This window comes from Cyanistes caeruleus, chromosome 2 (genome assembly GCF_971803275.1).
Source record: "Cyanistes caeruleus chromosome 2, bCyaCae1.hap1.1, whole genome shotgun sequence".
Lineage (NCBI taxonomy): Eukaryota > Metazoa > Chordata > Aves > Passeriformes > Paridae > Cyanistes > Cyanistes caeruleus.
Genome location: NC_141702.1, coordinates 63,373,813 through 63,396,211, shown reverse-complemented (window position 1 = coordinate 63,396,211; position 22,399 = coordinate 63,373,813). Strand labels below are relative to the sequence as shown.

Sequence of the window (22,399 nt, the reverse complement as noted above, 5' to 3'; positions counted from 1 at the left end):
TAAGCAGAAAATATCCCCCCAACCCCACACCCCCAAAAAAACCCCACAAACAAAAAAAGACAAAAAACCCAAACCAAACAAACAAACAAGTAACAAAAATGAAAAAAACCCACAAAACCCAGCAGTCTGTTGCACATAGGCAACTGAGAAAACAAGGAAAAGGAAGCCAACCATGGAACAATAATAGTGTCTGAAAAATTAGACACAACTTAGAGACAATTGCTGAAAAGTCTGATTTGCTCTGGGCCGTAACACCAGTGGCAAACACTCCTCTGGGAAGGTTTGGGCCCTTGGGGAAGCGTATCTTCCCCAGGGGATATATTCTGTCCTGTTCACCAGCTTCCCCTCCCATCCTGACCAGGAGCAGAGCAAAGAAGTGTGAAAGGGATCCCAACTTTCCTAATGTCCATTCAGAAAAAGGGAATGCATAAAACAAAAAATAAGTGAAATAAAAATTCACATCTTTTGGAAGAGAGCAGAATTATCAACCCCCAGACAGGCCTAAAGCAGTTCAGCATCTATTTTATATTTTTAGTGTGTCAGGACTCTTATGAGTGATCCAAGGACACACGTGCAGCTTTACAGCAGCAAAACCAAGGAGGCCTGATATTGCCCTGACTTCCTCAAAGGTAGTGGACCTTGCCATCTAGGCAGCTGGTAGCTCCTTGCCCCAGCTCTCCTTTTGTCTGGCCATTTACAGTATGAAATCAAATTTTGCACTGGGAACCAGTTCTCCTACACCCTGCATCTTACTTTGCAGTCTGTGACTCTAGGGAACCACATTTCCCTATCATACCTGGGTGAACTCTGTGGAAATAACATGGAAATATTTTCCAACAGCCATATTACAAAGTATGCTGTCTCTGCAAAGCATTACATGTTGTGCTGGATACCAAAAGACAGCTATAAATGTGAAAGAACATATCTCACCACATCTATCCCATGACAGGAGAAACACCTCTCCCAGCTGCCACAATGCCATCTGCCATTGCCACCTCTCAGGGGGGCACCGCTCCCACCAAATGGATGCTAAATAGACTGGGTCCATAGTGGAGACCACAACTGACATGGAGAGCTGTGCATATATCCATGTTTAAAAGCGAATCATCATCATTTTTTAAATAGAAATGTTTTAACCACATGAAGTCAGGAATTTTGAAAAACCAAATCACATTTTTCATCCTCTCCCTTACCCTCAACTCAGTAAAATGTCTATCAGCTCTCTGAGCACCACTAGAAGAAAAACTTCAGTGTCATTCTTCCCTTGTTGAAACGTAACATTGCTAGTGCCATTTCTCTTAGCTGCCCTAATCTGAAAATGCAATGGGATGGAAGGGAAATAAATTCAATAAAAATATGTACATTCTTGCACCACTTTTTGGATACTAAAGATTGTACCATCAAAGAAAATCTAGCTCAGATCTGCCCAACTCACAGTAAAAACTGATGAGGGTTTAGGCTCTTTCTGTCCTGCTTCACATGTTGCTGCACATCAAGGTGCATCCCAATTTGACTGCCAGCTAGCAGGGCTGTTGGGACATCTAATTAAGCCCTGTTTCCTTTCAGAAAAAAACAATCCTTGGAGATGTCCATTTCTAATACCCTGAATGGGTGCCAACTATAATTTTTCTAAAGCTTGAATTCTTCTTACATGTTTGTCTTTCAAGCTGTACGTAGCACAAAACCAAAAGCAACAGAACAAAACAAAAAAAACCCACAAACAAATAAACAAAAAAACTGCCCTGAAAAGCTATCCAAAATAAACAGCTGGAGTAAAAATATAATTTTCAATTAGAGAGTTGACACAAGCCTCACTATCTAGTCTGCAGGCAGCTCAAGCACTAAGGAAAGCCAGACCCAGAACCTACCAGGCCCTGTGCTCCCACTGGTGATAAGAGACAGGAGATAAAGAGAGGTTAGGTCAGCCCCAGCATATCTTTAAAGAGTCAGCACTGACTCGGAAACCAAGCACTGGAAAAAAATAAATTAACCTTTATTTTAAAAAGTAAAACCATATATTCTTACAACTCCAAAGCAAGAGAAAAATATTTTGCTATTATCTCTTGCAGTTGATAGCACATATTATATTACCTATTCTACTTGAGGACTGAGGGTGGAGTTTCCTCATACAGTGAGGAAGGAAAGAAATATTTCAAAAATTATTTAAGATTAAGAAAATCGTTTGGGGAAAGTCACAGCAAACAAAATGAAACAAGTAACTTACTCAAATGATTAGGCAGAAAGTATGTAATTTAAAGCAGTAACTCAATGTAACTCAATTCACCATAGCAGGAGCCAAAAAGATGTATCCTGTCCTGCAAAAAGTCATGCAGGCAGGTGACTTGTGATGAATGGATCTTTCTAAAATTATCAGTGAAACAACTAGTATAGAGCTACTCTCACGCTCCAGATTTGCAGCTATAGGGCCTTGTTGCACCCTTCAAGACTGGCATGAGAAACAGAATTTTCCAAACTGTCAAACGTAGAAGAAAACATGGGAGTTTTTCATACCTTTAAAAGGAGCAGGAATGAACAGAACCAATATAAACATTTGGGGGAAAAAATATATACCCATAATTCAGAACAACTTTCTTCCAATAAAACCTCTGACACTATTTGAAATTGTTTCCCTAGAGAATTATATCTAAAACAATGACCTTTTACTTTGAAGGAGGGACACGGTTCCCCTTTGATCCTTTGTAAACTCGGAAGCCAAAGTAAAATCCTTTATCTATGTGTCTTTTTTTCATCAAAAGATAATTTTCAATGAAAAAACTTAATTTTTATTCCTACCCTAGCTACAGCTATACTGGTGGAGTTTTCAATTAGATACTGCAGAAAGGATTTCTGAAATCCTGTTGTGGTTTCTGATTATTACAAACAAAAAGTTCCTCTGTAATAAACCCAGCAGTGTTTGCAGGTGCAGACACAAAGTGCTTGGCCTCAAAATTAATAAAATAAATGGTTTCAGGAATGGGCTGCCTTCTGCCTTAAGTGAGGAAGAAAACAAACACAATGAAGTCATTAATTAGTTCGCCTTATCTTTTGTTTGCCTTACTCTTCAGACAAAGGGCACAGAAAGGGCAAAATCTTTTAAAAAGCTGCTGTAGGTCAAGAAAGGAATCTGTAACCAACTTCTCCAAATTCATTCAAGAATTTCTTTGCCACAGAATTTGAACAAAGAGGGCATTCCTGGTTGTACGGGTAGGACCAGAGTGTACAGAGCCTTAACACATGACCAGAAGAACACTAATTACACGGAAACAGTGGCTGATGGTCCTAAATTTAAAGACAGGCTAGAACAGAAATTCTGAAGAAAACGCCTGGGAAAACAACAGGCAATCCAGTAATTCAATCTCCTGCTAAAAGACCTGCTCCTCAATAAAAAAAAAAAAAGAAAAAATTCATTGTTTTGCAAGTGTTGTGTGCCAAATTAGCTTTGATTAATGGATGCAACAGGGCTTTATCAATAATGTTTACTATTAAAACAAAACAAAAATGCCCCTCGTGGGCACTTTCATTTACCCAATTATCTGCATTGCTCCAGAAAATTGCTACAGGTTGGCAAGGGCTTGTTCCCTCAGATTGATGTGTCAGTGTTTCACTAACCCTGGTAACAGCAAGCCACTGGGGATTGCTCTGAGGCCACCTTTGGGTAATCAGGAATACCAAAACCACAGGCAGCATGAAGAACACTTTCCCCTGCTATCATCCTAGAATTCAAAGACAGCTGCACCATCCTACAAGGATGAGGAGAAAAGAACAGGTTGTTTCCTGAAATACACACAATTACGGCATGTTGTAACCAAACAGAGCAATGGTCTTTTATTAAAAAACAAATTAAAAAAAAAAACCAACAAAACTCTTCAAGGCTAAAACAAATGCCAGACCAACACAAAGCAGCAAAGAGAAAACTCAGTTTCTCTTCCCCCCAAGGTGTAGCAGTGTGCAGACACCATCCGTACTACCTGGGGAGCTGTATTCACTCACACCGTCACAATGCTTACCTAGCAAGAAATAGTTCGCTGAAAAACTGAGGTAAAACCAGCAGCACTTTAAGCAGTTCTCTTCTGATTTAAAGTAATCGGCCAAAATACACTCAAGTCCTTGACAGAGAATTACAAGAATTGGCACTTGAGCATGAGCTGTCCTTGGGCAGCAAATGGAGCCAGCATTCTTATCGGTACCCATGCTAGGGCAGAGTGACAGAGCCATTTGTAGGCTGTTGCAGCTTCACATGAGTAGTGCAATGGGAACTGTTTCTGCATTACCACCTGCTCTGATTCCTTCCTTGCTACGAACCTGAGCCCCGAGGTGTTTTTTGTCATTGTCCCTGGGGCAGAAACACAACTGCCTCTTCACTGAGATCCTGGCATGTGAGAAGTGTCAGCACAGAGCAGTCAGAACAAAATGGGTTATTCCGTATTTGACCTGATTAATTTAATAGATTTGCAGTCCTCACAGTCCCAGCTGAATGACAATCTGACAGAGACCATGGAAGAGCTACAGCCCCCTTGCTATTGACAGCTCCACTGGCAGAGCCAGCCAGCACCCCACTGGGAAAGGAGTTGTGGTGCTGAGTGCAGGGCACCTTCTCCCTTTGCAAAACCAGGTCAAGCTGGTTACAAGTCAAACGCAGAATTTAATACCTGATTCTGGAACTGCATGTCACAATACCTCATTCCATTCTGAAACGAAAATGCTGTATTTACCATATATGGGATTACATGTACTACTCAAGGTTAATAAAATTGAGTTAGTAACTCCTGGATGAGAGTTTCCATGTAAGCATACAGTAGGCAGTAATCAGTCACCCTTACTCATCACCTCTTTGGCAGTCTGGATTACAAGGGGAAAAAAGATACAAAAGACTCTATGGAAATGACAAGCAAGTACAAACAAATTTCAGTTTCTAAAAGGCAACAGCCTCCACTATTCATTAGTTTCTGTCCCTATTTCAGACATTTAAATTAGACATGAGTGACAGAATCAAAATTAAGAGCCTGTTTCTTCCAAAGGTTCCTCTTTAATTAATGTAGTCATTAGCAAGGTGCCTGCAAGAGTGTGATTCAGAGCATTAAGCCTAATACATAAACTGTGAGCATCCCCACTGCATTAGGGAGCAACCACCTGCATATGCAAAACAAAGCCATGGGGAAGAAAAAAAAATTAAATTCAGACATGCAAACAAGCAAAAGGAAAGAGAGGCAGCAGGTGACAGGAGCAGGTGTGATGGGAGGTGACTGATAGGGACATGCTGCACGAACCAAGTCCCAGAGTGCGTGGAGGGCAGGTGCCCCCCCAAATCAGCCAGGAGGTGAAGCTGTGCCTTGCTCCAAGAACAGCTCCTAGCAAACCTGACCTGCTAACTGGCAAGCACAGCTTCTTGTACCATGATTCATGGACAAGGGCCCCAGGTCAAGCAAGAAGTGAGGTGTGGGCAAAAACCTCCCCCATCCCCTCCAATATCCACAATATTCACTGGTGCACTGTTACTGTGGACCTGTGTTACCTTGGAGAAAGTGTGACCAGGGATAACTTCTATTTAACATCCCCACCACGTGCTACTCTCAAGCAAAATGCAGCCCTGTCACTACTCCCTCTGCTTAGGTGTTTGATCTGACAACTTCTAAGCAGCTTTATATGAAAACCTCTCAGATCTCGTATTTTTGAATGAGGAAGTGATGCACCAGTTGCAAAGCACCTAATTCACAGCCCATAATTGCTTTCCAAACACTACAAGTTCACCACAACTCAATGTCCAGCGAACCCATCTGCTTCAGGGAGATAAAACGCCAGGCAGAAGCTGCCATGCCGTATGTAAAGGAAACTCTACAAGGAGCAGAGGGTGTACTTATTAATTACCTTTCCTTGGGATGGAAAATGTGCCATTCTCTTAAGTGTCCAACATGCATGCTCACATGTTGAAAATTAAGTATTAATTATATAATTATATAATAATTATTAATTAATGCTTAAGTATTAAAAGCACCTAAGCCTTACATTTTACCCACTTCAGCTCAGGCTTTGGAACAACAAGTTGTAACAGCATTTACACTTCAATTCTCCAGGGAAAAAAAAAAGAAAAAAAGAAAAAAAAACACAGAGGCTTCCACTAACAAATGGGAGAGGCTGGTACATAAATTATATTAATAGACAAATACAAGCAAAACCAAACAAACACCCAAACCAACCTCCAACAAACGAGGTGGATGGTAAACCTAGAGTTTAATCTTTTATTTTTATTGACATTCTGCAGCTAAAAGGCAAGAAGAAAATTTCACTGTTTAAATCACAAACTGCCAAATCCACCCTATTTAATTGCTCCAAATATTATAATAGAAGCTAAATGCGCTCTTTCAGAATTCATCAAGTTTAGTTATTTAACCACATTCTTAACCTTCAGCTTCACTTTCATTTGTAACAGATTGGAGGAAAAACAAGAAGTTGTTATATTTGGAATGTTCTGCCAGAATGGTGAGCTATGACCATGCTGGAGACAAAGGTCCCCTCAGTTTTAGAGGACAATTCATGAAACAGTAGGCTAACAACTGCATAGAAATAGAATTTTTCATGTACTCCATTACTCAATGAGCAGTGCACGGGAAAGCACATACAGCACGTTGTTTCAGCTCAAACAGTGCATCCAATCACTGGAAAGCATCTAGTCTGCTGTATTAAATATAGCCACTTAAGAGTAAAATACAAAGGTCAGGAGGCATCCGTTTTGACCCCTAGTGAGGGGGAAACATTTGCCCCAAGTTTTCAGCCTAAGGATAAGCTGGACATTAGAGGGTACCCTGGGAACAAGAAAAGGTGTATAAAGCATATTAAAGTACAGAGAAGTTTATAGATCATGAAGTAAAACTGGAAACCTTCCAAAACAATATACTCTTAGAGGGAAAAGCACAGCACCTCGTGTGTTTCTTCATGGCTGCAAAGAAGCAAGCAGGAGAGTGCTGCACCAGCAGCCCTGCTAATCCAAACAGCACAGAAACTGCAAGACAAATTGGGTTGCAGTGTCCCTGTAACTTTGGAAACACAGGGTTAAGTCAGGTGCTACTCAATTTGTTTGTGTTTCCCACCACTATGGCCTTCTACAGTGCAACCAGCCAAGAGAACTCTGGCTGGAGCTGCTCTGCACCTGAAATTCAAGGTGTCCAGCTGAAGGCAAGGACAGTCAGGGTCTCACCTGACAGCAGCACAGAGCTGCCCAGAAGGAACTGGAATCTGCCCCAGGAGTTCTCAAACACCAGGGGTTAACTTCCCCTCTCCCTAAGAAATGCACACTTCTGAGACAGCGGCTCTAACTCACCGATTCAGCAACACCACACAAGCCTGTTCTTCCCTTCAGCTCCTCCATCCTAACAAAAAACATTCCACAATCCCCTGAGAGATTAAGACTCTTCAGCACAGTTAACTTACATTAGTCATGGCTCTTGGAGTAGGCAGTGAAACCAGCCACAACTCTTCATAAAAAAAAAATCTACTGGGAAATGTCCTTTAGCGCAGACTGATGTTCTCCAGTCACTATTTCCAGGAGAGGCACAGACATGCTGGGATACCAGGCAGGAAAAAAGGATGGACTGCAGCAAGTTTTTAAAATTACAGATTTTTTTATTATTATTATTTCTGGTTTTACCTGGAGCACTTTTGATCAGATGAAAAAATTATTGTTCTTTAAATAAAAGGTATTTGCACTTTCAAAATAGCAAAGAATTGGAATTTTGCAAGCTTTTCATAGAACAAATACCCATGATAACTGGATCTATGTTTTTTTGTAAAGCAGAAGTAGAGATGTGGGTTTAAACAAATGGTTCTGTGATACCAACACAGATATTCTGTGATGCCAACATTTCCTATTTCAACTTGTTTCTGTAGGTTACGAATTTTTGCTTAGTAAACCCATTTTCAGATTCCCATCTCTGGCAATGTTTGCCAAAAGACATAGGAGAGACATCAAAGTTTTGATTAAATTTGTCTTTATGTACAAGCACACAAAAGTTGGTACTTAAATAATAGTTAAATGCAGGACTTGTGACTGTCACCTGCTGTTTTACCAGCATGCAAACTTTTGTTTGCCACTGTATATCACAGAAGTTTTACAGAACCCTCTGCTGTGCCATGATAAAAATATGCTAAGACAAATAATACATACATCAGGAATTGAAGTAGTACCTCTGCTCCCAGCTGTGCTTCCATAAAAGCACAACATCCAACAGTCCAACAACAAAAATCTGATATAAACTTGACCAATTGTTACAAATGCATAGAACTAAATCCAATTTTACCTTTGCACACAGAACCTGTAATATGCAAAAGGTAGAAGAAAAAATTGGCTTTTGTATCAAATCTCTCATTATTTTTTTCCTTTCAAACGTTCAGATTTGCCTATGTATGCTTATACTTACTAAATAAACATTAATTTATTTTTAAAGAACCCAAAAAAATCCCCCCAGAAAGCATACAAAATAAAAACAAAAACACCACAACCCAAACAAACAAACAAACAAAAAAGTATTTCACAACAAGGTATATAAAGCATGTAATACTTGTTTTGGATTTATTCCAGTCTCTTATACAAATGCTTTTTGAGGTTTCCATAAATGATTATTTATGGACTTTCCCAAAGCTTCAGGAATCCTTTTCACAGACACAGACACCCCAATACTACAATCCATCACATGTTATGGCTTCTACAAATGCTAACAGCTCCCTTTGGGTTTATGGGCCTTTATCTATGTAGGAACTGACATGGCTTTTTTCCCCCCTTTGAAAACAAGATCTTGTGCAAAAACATACAGGAAAAAAAGACCAATAAAATTATTTTATACAGGAATAGCAACAAGAAGTCTGGATTTGGTAATCTTGCTTATTTCCATAAGCAATATAATAACTTAATAGTTATTGGTACTCTTACATATCATTACTAAAAGAATGTGATTATTTGTCTGTTCCCGAAACCCTGTTGTAAACTATATTCACAATTTAAAAACCTATAATTTAATAATTATTTGGACTAAAGACTGGGGTGATGCTAAAGTTAGGTGAGATCGGAGCTGCCTATCTCTACCCTGAGTTTCTACAGAAAACACTGAAAATACAAGCTCCAAAAACCAAAAGGTCTTGAGGTCTTCTGCCTCTGGAACATGAAGAAAAATTAATCTGATAGTATTAAACTTACATGATGCATATTTAACCAACCACAGGCAGTATAGGCATAACTAAAGGGCATAATTTTTACTGACACAATAAGGCAGCACTGATACTGCTTCTGTGACAATTGTTCCATTTATGGAAATCTGACCCCTTGGCAAGTGTGATGTTCTCAGACCATAATAAGTCATTAGGAAGTCAACTGACAGCTTTGGTCTGAGTTGTCATCAGGATGTTAGGATTGCTTCCATCAGACACACTGCAAGGACACAAACAGCTCAGCCCACAAGGAGTTATGAATTTAAATTTATTTTAACATTAAAACAAATTCTCACATTTAGACTGGTTTTGCAAGGAAAAAAACCTGGACATTTCACATGCTTTGGTATTAAAGACTGAGACTTGGCCAGCAAACAGCAGAAAGCCAGTGGTTGCCACCTTCTGAACTGGGTTTGATTTGTCATTAAAACTCAGGAGTTACCTGAGAAACAAGGTTTCTTTAATGGCTCTAAATAAATTTTCCAGGTAATATAATCTGCAGTAAAAAGCAGCGAAGACTTTTAATTTTTGTGATGCAGAAAGATTGGAGAGCAACCAAGTGAAATGGAGGGAGTGGGTAAAACATCAGAGCAATAAACAGGGACAGGAGCTAGGGGAGAGCTTGGAAAACCTCATTCATTGTCTAAGAGCTTCTGCTGACGCATTGTCATCTGTGGCCAGAGCTATCTGCTAGTTGTGCTTCCCCAGCACCTGGCCAGAAAAACTCAGTTATGATGTTCTGATGCTGCCATGTGACTAATTTCCTTTTTGAAAAAAAATAAAGTAAATATGGTGAAACCTGTGCCATGAACTAACTCCTGTGTTATCTCTATTCAGAGTTACTTGCTATGTTGTACTTGTGATAAACAGCGCAGGCACACACGAAGCACTGTCCCATTCTTCCACCAGGCAGAAACCCTTTGCAACACACCCAAGCATTTTTGTTTCAAAGAATACTCCTCTCAGTCTTTTTCCAATAAAGTGGTTTTTAAAGGAAAACAAAATGTTCTGAGCTTCAATCTGAAAATACATGCTACTCCAGAAAGCAAAACATCTGAACTAAAAAGTTGTTTAAAGAAGAAGAAACATGAGAGTTACAGTATGCCCTCATTTCAAAGGGCCTCCAGCTGACTGTGGAGGAAGAGGGCTGAGCAAGAAATGTTTCAAAAAACAAACCTTTATTTTACTGTCAATTTTTACCATCTCTTCTACTAAGAGCTTTATCAAATGTGAAGTCTGATTTGTGCTACCAGCTCCAAAACACTACTGTGTACATTTTAACAAGAAGAAAGAAGCAGCAGCCCCTGACTTCCACATAGGCAGGGATCAGCCACACAGGACATTGAGGTGTGCCCCAGGTTCGCTGTTACTGTTTACTTTTGTTCTTCTTGCCCATTTCAAACTGACGAATCCAAGCGATCTCTGTGCTCGCTACTGTGTGCAAGCTCCTGTTTGCAGCCAAGGCAGATTAGCCACTTTGCTGGTGAAATACCACGCAACACATGCTGCCTTGTGCCTGTCACCCAGCAGCCTCGTGGGAATGCAATCTGAGCCTGGAGGAGCAATCGAGCGGCAAAAGAAGAGGTTTAAAAAGACAGGAAGAGAAACAGCTCAGAAAGAACAACAATTCCTGCATTTCCAGCTCCTGTTATTAACACTCCTGCCTTTACATGTACAGTTTGGAGAAGGAAAGCCTGTGCTTTGTGAGACTTACCTTTTTTACCAATTTACCTGAGCAAGAGCTGGAGGGAAAACTATTCTGATAGCTGAAAAACTATTAAGATTTCATCTAGCTTAAAATAGTCTGTTTTTCTATATATAACACTTGCTACGTCTGTTGTGCTTCTCACTTCTTTCTAGCTTGTGTTGATTTAGTGATGTGATAAATTTGTGCACCAAAGACAATACTGTTTTGAGCCCTCAGTTTTACAAAGGCTGGCAAGCAGTAATGCAACAGACCAGTGGAGCAAATTAATTCGATAACACAAGTGGCCATTTATCACACACGCTTTGCCTTTGAACACAAACCTAAAACGACCACTCTGCCAGGTATGGATTCTCAAAGTCTTCCAACACCGTGCAAGCCTGACTCGCAGGCCAGGGTAAAAGACTTGCAGCTGTGACAAGTTTCTCCTGCCCAAATACATAACCCCACACTCCCTTCAGCCCCGGCAATACCTGTCAGTCTGGCAGAGGATCCTGGTCAGATAGCAATGCACAGTAAGATTTATGATCCAGGCAGATTTTACAAGTTGAGTCAAATTGTTCCCTGCAAAGAGGAAATAAGCCCTGCATAATCTACACCTCCCCACACCTTCCCTTCAAAAATGACATATTGTCATGTCCTCTATAGGCAGGCAGGGAGGCTTTCATAGCTTGCTGCCCAATTACAGGAGGAATTCTGCCCTCCCCCTCCAGCCTGTACAATGGGTTCTTTATGTAAATCACTCAGAAAAATTAATACGCCATTAATCCATCAGTAAAGCTTCCTTTCCCATCTCTGCGCTGCAGCGTGTGCACAGGCTAAGGAAGCCAGCACGAGAAACTTTATGGAAGTTACATAGAATCCAGCAGCAGGGCTCCATGGTTGTTCTGATCTGTGCAAGATCCCATCCCACAGGCATCAGAAGCTAATCTGGCATCGCTGTACAGTATCAATATACCCGTAGTCAAAAGTAAAAATTACTGGTTGCAAACGCAAACTCCCTTTTAGAAGTTTTTCAGCAGCAAAGTAGGTTAAAAAACAATCTTCAGAGCAGATTGAAGTTGTGTCCTAGCGTGCAGGGAGCAAAAAGCACAAGCATATACATCCTGTGTTAGTGTTCCTGCATACAAACCATTTACTAAAACCACAATCTGTTCTGACACGGAAGTGAAATTGTGGTCAAATAGCTATTAACTGCTCCCAGAAATGAAACGAAATAAAAGGCCCTTTGAAGATCAAATGCCCTTGGAGAGCCTGCCTGCTCTTTTAAAAGTGACCTTACAGCACAACTGAGTCAACTTTGCACTTTCTATTAACAAACTGCTCTACTCTTCTACTGCTCTGGCAGCACTAGAGAAATTAGAACCAAATCACTCATTTTACTGAGTATTTTCAACCATGCCTGCACACACATCCCGCTGCCCGCCAGCCAGCTCCTGTAACTGCAGCTCGCCGACTCACATGAGCAAACTTCTGAAACTTGTTCTGATTTATGGCAAATACGACGTAATTGCTTATTTAGTGACCTGACAAACTTCATTCAAAAACGGAACATGTAAAACAAAAGTACTTTTAAGAAATCTCATGTAAAATATACTCCAGGTCGGAACATCTCAAGGGTTCAGTCAGAGCTGCTTGTCTCATATCCTAGATGTCCCTCCTCTCTGTGGAGCAATTCCCATCACTTTCTCATCATCTCTTTTATTTTCCATCTGGGACCTCTTCTCAGTCTGCCCTCATAAAACAAAATACACTTAAATTTTTCCCAGCAGGACCATGAGGCAGTCATCCAAGAAAAGCCACCCAGTCATTTAGAAGTGGAGTCTTAAATGGCTTTTGGCTCCACATTTTGCAGAGAGATTCTTGCGGCACCTGCCCGAAGACTCTGGCACCAATGACTACTGGCTACAAGAAGCACAAACACAACTTACCTATATCCCACACAATCAGTACCCAGATGGGAAATTAGAGGTTTTTTCCCTGTTAATTACTACAAGCTATCACAGTTTTAATCCCCCCAGAAAACTTGGCAAGGCAGTGCTGCACCTCGGCTTTTGTGCTGCTTTCTTCCTCCTCCTCCTCCTCCTCCTCCTCCTCCTCCCCCCCACCTGCGGCTCCTGGCCCCCGGTGGGACCCGAGGAGCTGGACAGAGCAGCACGGAGCAGGGCTGACACTTCAGCAGCAATCGCAAGGGTTAAAGAGAAGGTAAATCACCTTTTCTCTGCTGGCTCCGGTAGGTCCAGTTCTCGTCATCCTCCTCTACCTGCTGCACGCACATGGAGGAGAGCTCCCCATCGCTGCGGAACAATCTCTTTGTCTGCCTTGACAAGGACGAGAAATTTATCCAGCTGACAGCACGCGAGAGGGAGCCTGGGTTTTGTTTGAGTTTGAAAGATCTCGAAACACACTCCTTTTTCATTTTCTTTCAAGCCAGCCACTGGCGTCGGTTCCGAAGAGACCTCTCTGAAATTGTTCCCGTCCCCTTTCTCAGCGGTTTTCGTGGGAGGCTGAACAAACTCAATCCCACTTCAGGTTTCTTCTCGCTGCCTTTAAACCAGCACCAGTATGGAGATAGGTGGCTGTGCCAGCGCAGCTCCCCTGAAGCTGTTTTGATACAGCACTTAGGGAGCTGCCAAAGAAAACAAAGGGGAGAAAAGCAGCAGAAAGTGGCACCTTGCAGCAGCTCAGCGGAGCATGTAAGGGCTGAGCAGAGGATAGCACTGAGACAAGTGTTTTCCCCATTCTCCACTCAACAGCAAAAACTGCAGCTCCGCTCTTCTCCCTGGCATCGCTGCCCAGGAGCGTGCAGGCAGGTCAGTCCTCTCTTCTGGCTCATCCAGAGCAGCCCACGAGGAGGGAAGAGCCGGCAGAGATCACTCCCTGGCATGGCTCAGCTCATGGGGGACAATAAAGCGACTACTACACTTCATTCTGGCTTCTCTGCTCTCCCTTAGAGAAAAGCCTGGTGAAGGAGCTCCAGGAAGGCTCTTCTAACAATAAAACCGACTGCGTGGCTATCGCTTAGGATTAGAGTGAAATATGATAGGCTCGCTCTCCTAAAAGCAAAACTCCTCCTTTCCTCAGCCAGCTCATGGCAGCACAAACTTCTGAACTCTGCGTGCAGAAATAGGAAATCACTTGGGCACCTCTGCGGACTTGGAGAGGGGGAAAATAAAATCCTGGAGCTTTTCCACACCAAAATCATCCCGAACAGTGTGCTGAAAAGCTCTGTGCCCCCATAACTGGTGGTACACGTGAAAAGAAACTCAATAAAAGTGCACAGACATAAACAAAATCTGAGCAGATATTTAGTGATCAGGCTCTCTCTGGGGTCACTACAGCTCATAAAACAGGTTTCACTCCCAGCTGTTACATTCTGCTGCTTTCTCTTTAAACCAGCAGTTAGGAAAAGCACTCCACAGTGTGAAAGTTTTAAAAAGTCAGGCGCTACTGAAAGCTGCAGTGCTTCCCCTGCATGTCAATACCAATGCTGCTCCTTGCAGGGAATAAAACTGCAAGATGGAGAGGCAAAGGGAGCATTTTAAAGCAGACAGGAGCTGGTTCTACCAAGGCGCCCCAATATCCATGGGTTTTGCTGGAACTGGTCTCCAAGATAAAAGCTGACCAAAAAACACCCACAAGTTTCTATCTTGCAGCAAAAAAAATAGACTTGAATGTGGGACACAGCCAGTAAGAACAGCTTGGTGAATCCTCAAGGAGGTGGTGGTGGCGAGGAATCCAGGGTGGGGGGAAGGACAATACAAAAACATAGCCCTTTTCTGAAGAACAAACACTAATGTCTTAACATCCTAACGCCTGCAGATGATGTTATCAAAAGGACGAGGATCCTAAGAAAACAAGGGTGCAGTGTTCCGTCTCCCAAGCTGCCAGTCAGATTTACCCCATTGCAGAACACGCCCCAAGCCCTTGGCAGATGCTACCGCAGCTCTCTGGACTCTGCTGCACAGCCTCTTCAAAACCATTAAAAACAAAGGCTCTGGCTTTTTCTGAAACTTACGGATCTCTGACTCATAATAAGAGGATAAGGTTTAACCCACTGACTGGGAGTCGAAGAGCTAAGTACTGTATCAGATTACGCTATGAATCAACCAGGCACACCAAAGTGACCTTTGGCTCCCGCTAACACAGCACAATGGGTTGGCCAACTGTCTTCTGTAAATTATTTAATAGGCTGCATTTAAATGGACCTCACTGCAACGAGGCAATGCATATGTACATACACAGGTCTCCCAGCACTTCCCAAAGCCAGTGGGGCTGTGGAGGGAGGGGGCTGCAGGGGTGCACGCTGAGTGTGTGCTAAGTGAGTGGGAGTGGGAGCTAACACACTGCTAACACTCTCTTCTCACTCTGTCATCAAGTCCTTCTAGTTTGGGGGTTTTTGTCTTTGTTAACAGACACCACTCCCCCGTCCCTGATGAGACCTGTGTAGGTTTGGGAGGTTTTCTGTGTTTTCCTTCCTTTTGCTTCCAAGAAGACTTGAGAATGTGGAGTGAGGTACTCCTAGAGACCCAAGCACTGAAATATCCATTTTGGAGCAGTTCATGTACAAATAGGCAGGATTTAAGATTAAAAAATCAAAGACCATGCTTAAAGTCAATTTAGTTCTTTTGACAAATAGGAAACATTTGGAATTGCCAGTAGTGGAAAGTACAGGGAACTGTAAACTACCACAGCTATTACAGGCTAAATTATACAGAGCCAGATGTATAAAAAACCTGGTAGGAACTGCAGAATCACAGCCATCTCCTCTCCACTGTACTACTTAGAAACAGAAGATCAGAGTAACCTACAAGAAGGAAAACATTTCAGGTTAACCCAAAATACCAGGGTAGATCCCAGAGGTCTGCCCAGAGTCTAGGCAGCAATTTAATTTCAGGAATTTTCCTGACCTGTCTGTACCTCCGCCTTTTTAACATGGTGCTGAGTCACAACTTGGTGATGGCAAGGGCAAAAGCACCTGACTGACCATAACATTTCCATTGTTACTGTAAACAGAGTCGTGCAATGCTTTGCTCAGAGTTTGGTATCATTCGATCTCATTGCAGGAAAAGATCCATTGTTATACACGTCAACATTGTCACTACCACAGAATGCTTCTTATTTCTAGGGGACAAGCTTAATATCAGCATATATCAGTATACATGTGGATCAAAAATAAATTTCCCAAGATCAAGAGAAAACAGCAGTTACCATTTGAAAAACAATACATGTTGAGTAACTGTTTCAAGTTAAGCCACTCTTTAATCACCAGCCAAATACAAGGCCACGGAGTTGGAAATTTTAGCATCTGAAACACTAGAGAGGCTTAGATTTAATAATGTAAAACACTCTACAAAGCCATATAAAATAAACAAAGTACACTTCTAATAAGCTAAGCTAGTTTTCCAACTTGACTAATTTCTCCCTTATGAAGACATCATACAAGTATATAGGCTTCATATTTTCCAAAATATGTATCTAAAGATTAAGGCATTATTTCTGCTACATTTTTTAAAATACAAATCTATCTCAGTAAAAAACATGAAGGAGTCACAGAAGAAGAAACACAGAGCTTGAAGTAGAAAGCTAAACAGGTTCCTTCCCCTGCTGGTTTTTATTTATTTATTTTTAGAGTTGAATAAGACCAGATAAGCATAGTCTCACATAGCATCAGGATTTTTACCATGCATCACAACCTGATTGTCTAAAGAATTGTCTAAAAGTTGTTAAGCACTCATACATGGTTCACAGCCACTATGTTCTCCTAAGGCCAGAAAAAACAGCAAAAAAAAGTTTAACAGAAAAGGTTTTGGGTCAGTGTCAATCAACAAATCAGAAAGACAAAAGCCCCAAAATGCCACAGATGTGCTCCGTTTTTGGCTTTTGGCACAATCCGCATGTGAATTTAATTCCTGCATTTCCTAGTCTACCATTTCTCATGACTCAACGAGACAGTCACATGGATGATTCACAATTTCAATTACACAATTGCTGGGATAGCTCATGCTCCAACAGCTGAGAGGACACTGTCTCTCTCAGGCTTCCTGGGTGTTTTGCTTCAGGTGGTAACAACTCATCACCAGCCAGTCATAAAGCCATTTGGATTAAGCACTGGCAAAAGCCCATGGAAAACACTTTCCCTGCAGTCTCATCCCGTCTTTACAAAGCTCTTGCTGCAGCCAGCGAAAGGAGAGGGGTGCTCCAGCAGCCATGAGAACCCCTCCATCCCAGAAAGTGCCCCAACACCACCAGATGAGCTTCATATGGTCACCTCTCCAGTGTACTCATCATCTCCAGGCAGATGTGTGGGAATTTCGGTCACTTTTGAAACCTTGTCAACCTGATCTCCATCGGAGGTCTTTATCTACACTGTGCCTGTTCTTTTACAGGTACCCCATGAAATGCTCACAAAGCAAACCCACAAAGTAATCCATATTTCTGCAAGGTTATTTACAGCAAAGCAGCCACGGAGAGCATCTTGGCATAAGAGGGCCTCAAACTTCCAGTTAAGGTTGTGTCCCTTTTTATGTGCAGGGCACATAAGTGAGAAACTCTTTCCCTCCCAGTGTGAATGGACTGGCAAGGGGAAAAAAATAGTAAAGAAATAAAGGAACAAAAATGAAGTTACTTGTCCAAGATCACAGAAAGGGTAAGCAGCAAAGCTAAGAAAAGAGAGTAGGTCTCTTGGCTACCAGCCTTGCGACCTACTTAAGTAGGCCCTGTTTCACACAAAAGCAATGCCTATTGATTGTTTCTATCACAACCCTTACAGAGCCTTTGAATGCCCTAATTACAAAGAAAAACTTCCTTTCTCTTTTTACCCTTTTTGGTTTTGTTTTTTGTTTGTGGGTTTTTTTTTTTTTCCAATTTAAAAATACATCACACCAAAGCTAAAGGAGGAGGGAGTTTTATACTTCAGGACTGTACATCCTGTACGTCCTGTAGGACAGCTCATCCGTATTTCCAACTTCATTAGGTCCAGAAGGAAAAAAAAAAATATCTGCAGACAACTATTTTATGCTGCAGAGGATAAACCAGCTTTTGGACAGGTCTGTATGATGCACCTGCCACAGTCTCTCTTCCTCCTTTCAGCTTCTGTGTCCCAGAAGGATTCACTGCATCAGATCAGTGTTTTCTCTGACTCAATGGCTGCACTTGCTTTGATAGGGAAATTCTGTAAAAACAGGGGTAGAGTTTCTATAAAGTGCTAGGCTAACCTGGAGTTAGTCCTCCCAACAGCAGCTGTATGTAGGGATAATGATGGCTCTTACTGAGAGAGAGAAATTGGGCAAGGAGCACAAACAGTACAAGGTGGTTGTTAGCCAAAAAGATATTTGTAAGAGGGGCAGAACCAACGCCAAAACTGCCCAGAAAAAAAAATACTGTTTTTCTCTAAAATACATTGGTGCCAAAAGAGCAGGCAAGTTAACTGTGCATAGAAACACTCACGAGCTTTTGGCTTTCTTCATCAGCATAATTCCAGAACGAATGCAAACCTCACATTTCATAGAAAATGTGCTTGCAAGTGTGCAAGGAGTAGGGCAATTATTGATGGCAGGAGCAGTTTGAAGTTCTGAGCTTTGCTAGGTCAGAGTGTGATGGATACCCTTAAGGCATTTAAAAGAGCCATTTAAAGTGTGACACCTGGGGACAAGGTTCAGTGCTGGATGTGGCAGTGCTGGGCTAACAGTTGAACTCAATGATCTTAGCGGTCCTTTCCAACTTAAATGATTCTATGATATTCCGAGGGATGCAGGAGGAAAGGGCTTGAACTACCTTAAGTTTCAGCCTTGCCTACACACGGACGAGAGGTTTTTGCCTTCGTGAGGTTTGATGTTATCATACAACGTAAGGGGACGAGTATCGGGGCATTGGTGACTTGGGGCGATGTGCAAACACTTGAGTGCTTCACGGGCAGCCCTCCCGAGGAGCAGCACAGCCCACGGGGAGGCGAGCAGAGCGTGCCGGCAGGGGGCAGCCGGGATCCCGCCGGGGTCCAGCCGGGATGCAGCCGGGATCCAGCCGGGATCCAGCCGGGATGCAGCCGGGATGCAGCCGGGGTCCAGCCGGGATGCAGCCGGGGTCCAGCCGGGATGCAGCCGGGATGCAGCCGGGATGCAGCCGGGGTCCCGCCGGGATCCAGCCGGGGTCCAGCCGGGGTCCAGCCGGGATGCAGCCGGGATGCAGCCGGGATGCAGCCGGGATCCCGCCGGGATGCAGCCGGGATCCCGCCGGGATCCCGCCGGGATGCAGCCGGGATCCCGCCGGGATGCAGCCGGGGTCCAGCCGGGGTCCAGCCGGGATGCAGCCGGGGTGCAGCCGGGATGCAGCCGGGATCCAGCCGGGATCCAGCCGGGGTCCAGCCGGGGTCCAGCCGGGGTCCAGCCGGGATGCAGCCGGGGTGCAGCCGGGATGCAGCCGGCATGCAGCCGGCATGCAGCCGGGATCCAGCCGGGATGCAGCCGGGATGCAGCCGGGATCCAGCCGGGATGCAGCCGGGATGCAGCCGGGATGCAGCCGGGATCCAGCCGGGATCCAGCCGGGATCCAGCCGGGGTGCAGCCGGGATGCAGCCGGGGTCCAGCCGGGGTCCAGCCGCGATCCAGCCGGGATCCAGCCGGGATCCAGCCGGGATCCAGCCGGGATCCAGCCGGGGTCCCGCCGGGATGCAGCCGGGGTCCAGCCGCGATCCGCACTCCCACCGCCCGAGGGACCACAGCAGCGACACACCTTTGGGGACCCATGGGAGGGACTGATCTTTCAGCAGTTTGTTTGCCTGTAGTAAGCTGTTATTATCTAGGCTTGAGACGTAATTAACAATTTTAGTGGTTTTTCACTCGGGCATGACACCTCACTAATTAAGACAGCTCTGCTAAAAGCTCTCTCTAACTGCAGTCACCACCTCGATTCCTACATGCATTCTCCTAGGCTGTGGGGCTCTTACCTTCATAACACAAAATGGTTTTTAAAATCCCTTAACCATAGGGTCACCTCTCCAAAGCTGAAGCTTGGCCAGGGAGGTACTCTGTTCACAACTATTAGCCAGCACTTCCCAAGTGCTGATAGACCGGGAAGATTAACTATCTAAGTATGGGATTTTTGCGGACAGAGGAAGTTTTGTGTCTGAAGAGAAGACTGTGTTTCTTTTCCCCTCAGGCACTCATCTGTTCGCTGAATCACCAGAAGTAATCGACATCAGTTCTGATGACCACGGAAGTCACTCACAAGTCTGGGAGTGAAACTGGAGAGGCGCTCCAGCAGCAATCAGCACCCGGGCACTGCTCTGCCTCACCGCACTGAGCCTCACTCCAGCAGCGCCCACCTGCTCCAAGCCGCCGGCACGAAGGATGCTCCCAGTGAAGCCACCCCGTGTCCCACAGGGCAGCTCCAGCCTCCCAGAAAAGCTGTGTGCTTTTGTAGTATCCCGTACCCACAGGTACTCTTTGTTCCAGAACACTACCATGAACGTGAGTTTATAAACTCAACTTGCACTGCTTTAATCTAAATTGTAAGGACAGTTTAGTCTCTCCTACTACTTAACTCAGCATGTGCTGTGTTCATACTAAGAAGGGGCTTAAAACACCTTTAATACTTGACTGCACAAAAAACTCTGCAACACACCGGTTACATTAGAAATTTAGAAACAGGAGGCTTTGGTGAAGCACAAGAAACTTCTACTGAATTATCCAAGTTTCCTGTGGAAATGCTGATGGCTGTATTGGAAATAACTGAAAGCCAGTTAAAAACAAACCATATTAAAAAAAATTAGTTAACATGTAATTGAAGACCATTCTGCCAGCAGGGAAGTACCCTAAGACAACTAAATAAATGTCTATTTCCCACTTCTCTGATTAAGAGGATATCAGGGAAACTGCAGAAGGGATAAGGCTGTTTGCTTTGAGGTGGAAGCCCTCTGCTGGTTAACATAAACTAATTAGCACACTAATCTAAATGTTTTTGTAGATAAGAGAACCACAAAGAACAAGAAAGGAGACAGTAGCTAAAGAAGAAGCAGGGAAGAACCATCAGCATCTCAGAAATCCTTATTTTTCATCTTCTTTACTTTTTTCCTGTTTGTATTTACATACTTCTTGAATTACAAAATATGCAATTTAATAAACCTTACTAGGTATTTGCAGTAAGAAAATGCTAAGAAGGAACTTTGGAACCTTGTGAGACACTTGGGCAGACTTGACCATTCAAACACTGAAAACACAGTTCATGTGAGTATTCTAAACAGGTCTCACTGTTTGATATATAAACCACAGAAAACTATTTCTTCCTGTAGATACAAATGCTGTTTGTGCACATCTTTTTGTCCTAAGTCCTGTATTTTTAAAACACATTTCAAAATTATCTCACAGCCAAACTAGCAAAATTATTTACCTTACTGAAACTGTATGTAAGTCTCTCCTAGGAACCAATCTAAGCATGTGCTGTTTTTTGTAAACCATTCATAAATACAGAACTTCAGCAGACAGACACAGGGTTTGCATTTGCATGTATGTGCACAGGTATAGGACTGCAGCAGTGCTTTTCCAGTTTACTGCTATGTTTACATGCCAACTAATGGTAAGTACAAGTAAGGCACATGGTAAGTACAGAGGAGTGTGTTGCAACTCTGGACGAAATTTGTAAATGAAACTCAGCCCCACCACGCCTGGAAGAATGCTGCAATCTCCTCTCTTCCTGACAACAGGCCCTAGGTTAAAAGAAACTCATTTCTAGGCGGAGGATGAGCACAAGGAATGTTGCTGACACACAGAGGGTGAGGAGGAAAACACTGAATTTGTGTCTTAGTTACTGTCCTACATAGTTATATCTAATCCCAATTAAAATAGCTCTGTTAAAAGCTTGATGAAAATGCAAGAGAAAACAAAACTTCTAAAATAATGAACATATGGCCTATGTGTGTGCTCTCTCTGTATGGAGTGCCTGTGCATGTGCTCATTCCATATGTACACATCCACATATTCAGCAGGAGACCGTGACCAACAAGAAAAATTTTCTCCCTCCCTGCAATCTTTCCTTCTGCTACATACAGATCTGAAATCAACCTTGATTTTTTTTCCCCAATCTGAAGTGGTATTTTTCCCTACCAGTAGAAAATTTCTAGGTGAAAAAAACCTTGAGAATACAAAAGAATAATATGCAGGGTCAGTCCTACAGAGCCTGTGCTTCCCCCTAAATAAAACATTTGAGATACAGGAAGTGTTCACATTCATCAGTTGCAAAAATAAAGTGAGATTAGAAGGTAAAATTAAAGTCCAAGTTATCCTCAGTAGAAGAGAAGATAGGATAAATAAGGACATTCACACTAGCAGCAGGAATAATCTGATGCTACCTCTCAACCACTGGCATGTGAAATAATAAGCCTCAACAAAACAGTTGCTTAGTCACTGTTAAAAACTCAAGGCTATCAATTCTTAAATCACAGCACAGAGAAACTAAATCAAGGCTTTGCAATCTTCTGTAATTTGCACCACATCATCTTGTTTAT

At 42.9% G+C, this 22,399-nt stretch overlaps 1 protein-coding gene across 8 annotated transcripts in view; it reads right to left on the bottom strand.

Moving 5' to 3' along the window:
* The window catches only part of NHSL1 (NHS like 1), a 177,551-nt gene that overhangs the window by 89,127 nt on the left and 66,025 nt on the right, over window positions 1-22,399 (bottom strand). For 3 of the 8 annotated variants that reach the window (XM_086877443.1, XM_086877444.1, XM_086877445.1), the window contains exon 1: window positions 13,115-18,274. The exons of the other annotated variants lie outside the window; for them this stretch is intronic. In XM_086877443.1, the coding sequence (XP_086733569.1) occupies window positions 13,115-13,319 (205 nt within the window). In that variant the 5' untranslated portion in view covers window positions 13,320-18,274. Of the gene's footprint in view, window positions 1-13,114; window positions 18,275-22,399 lie in introns of those variants that run through there. 8 annotated transcript variants of the gene reach the window in all.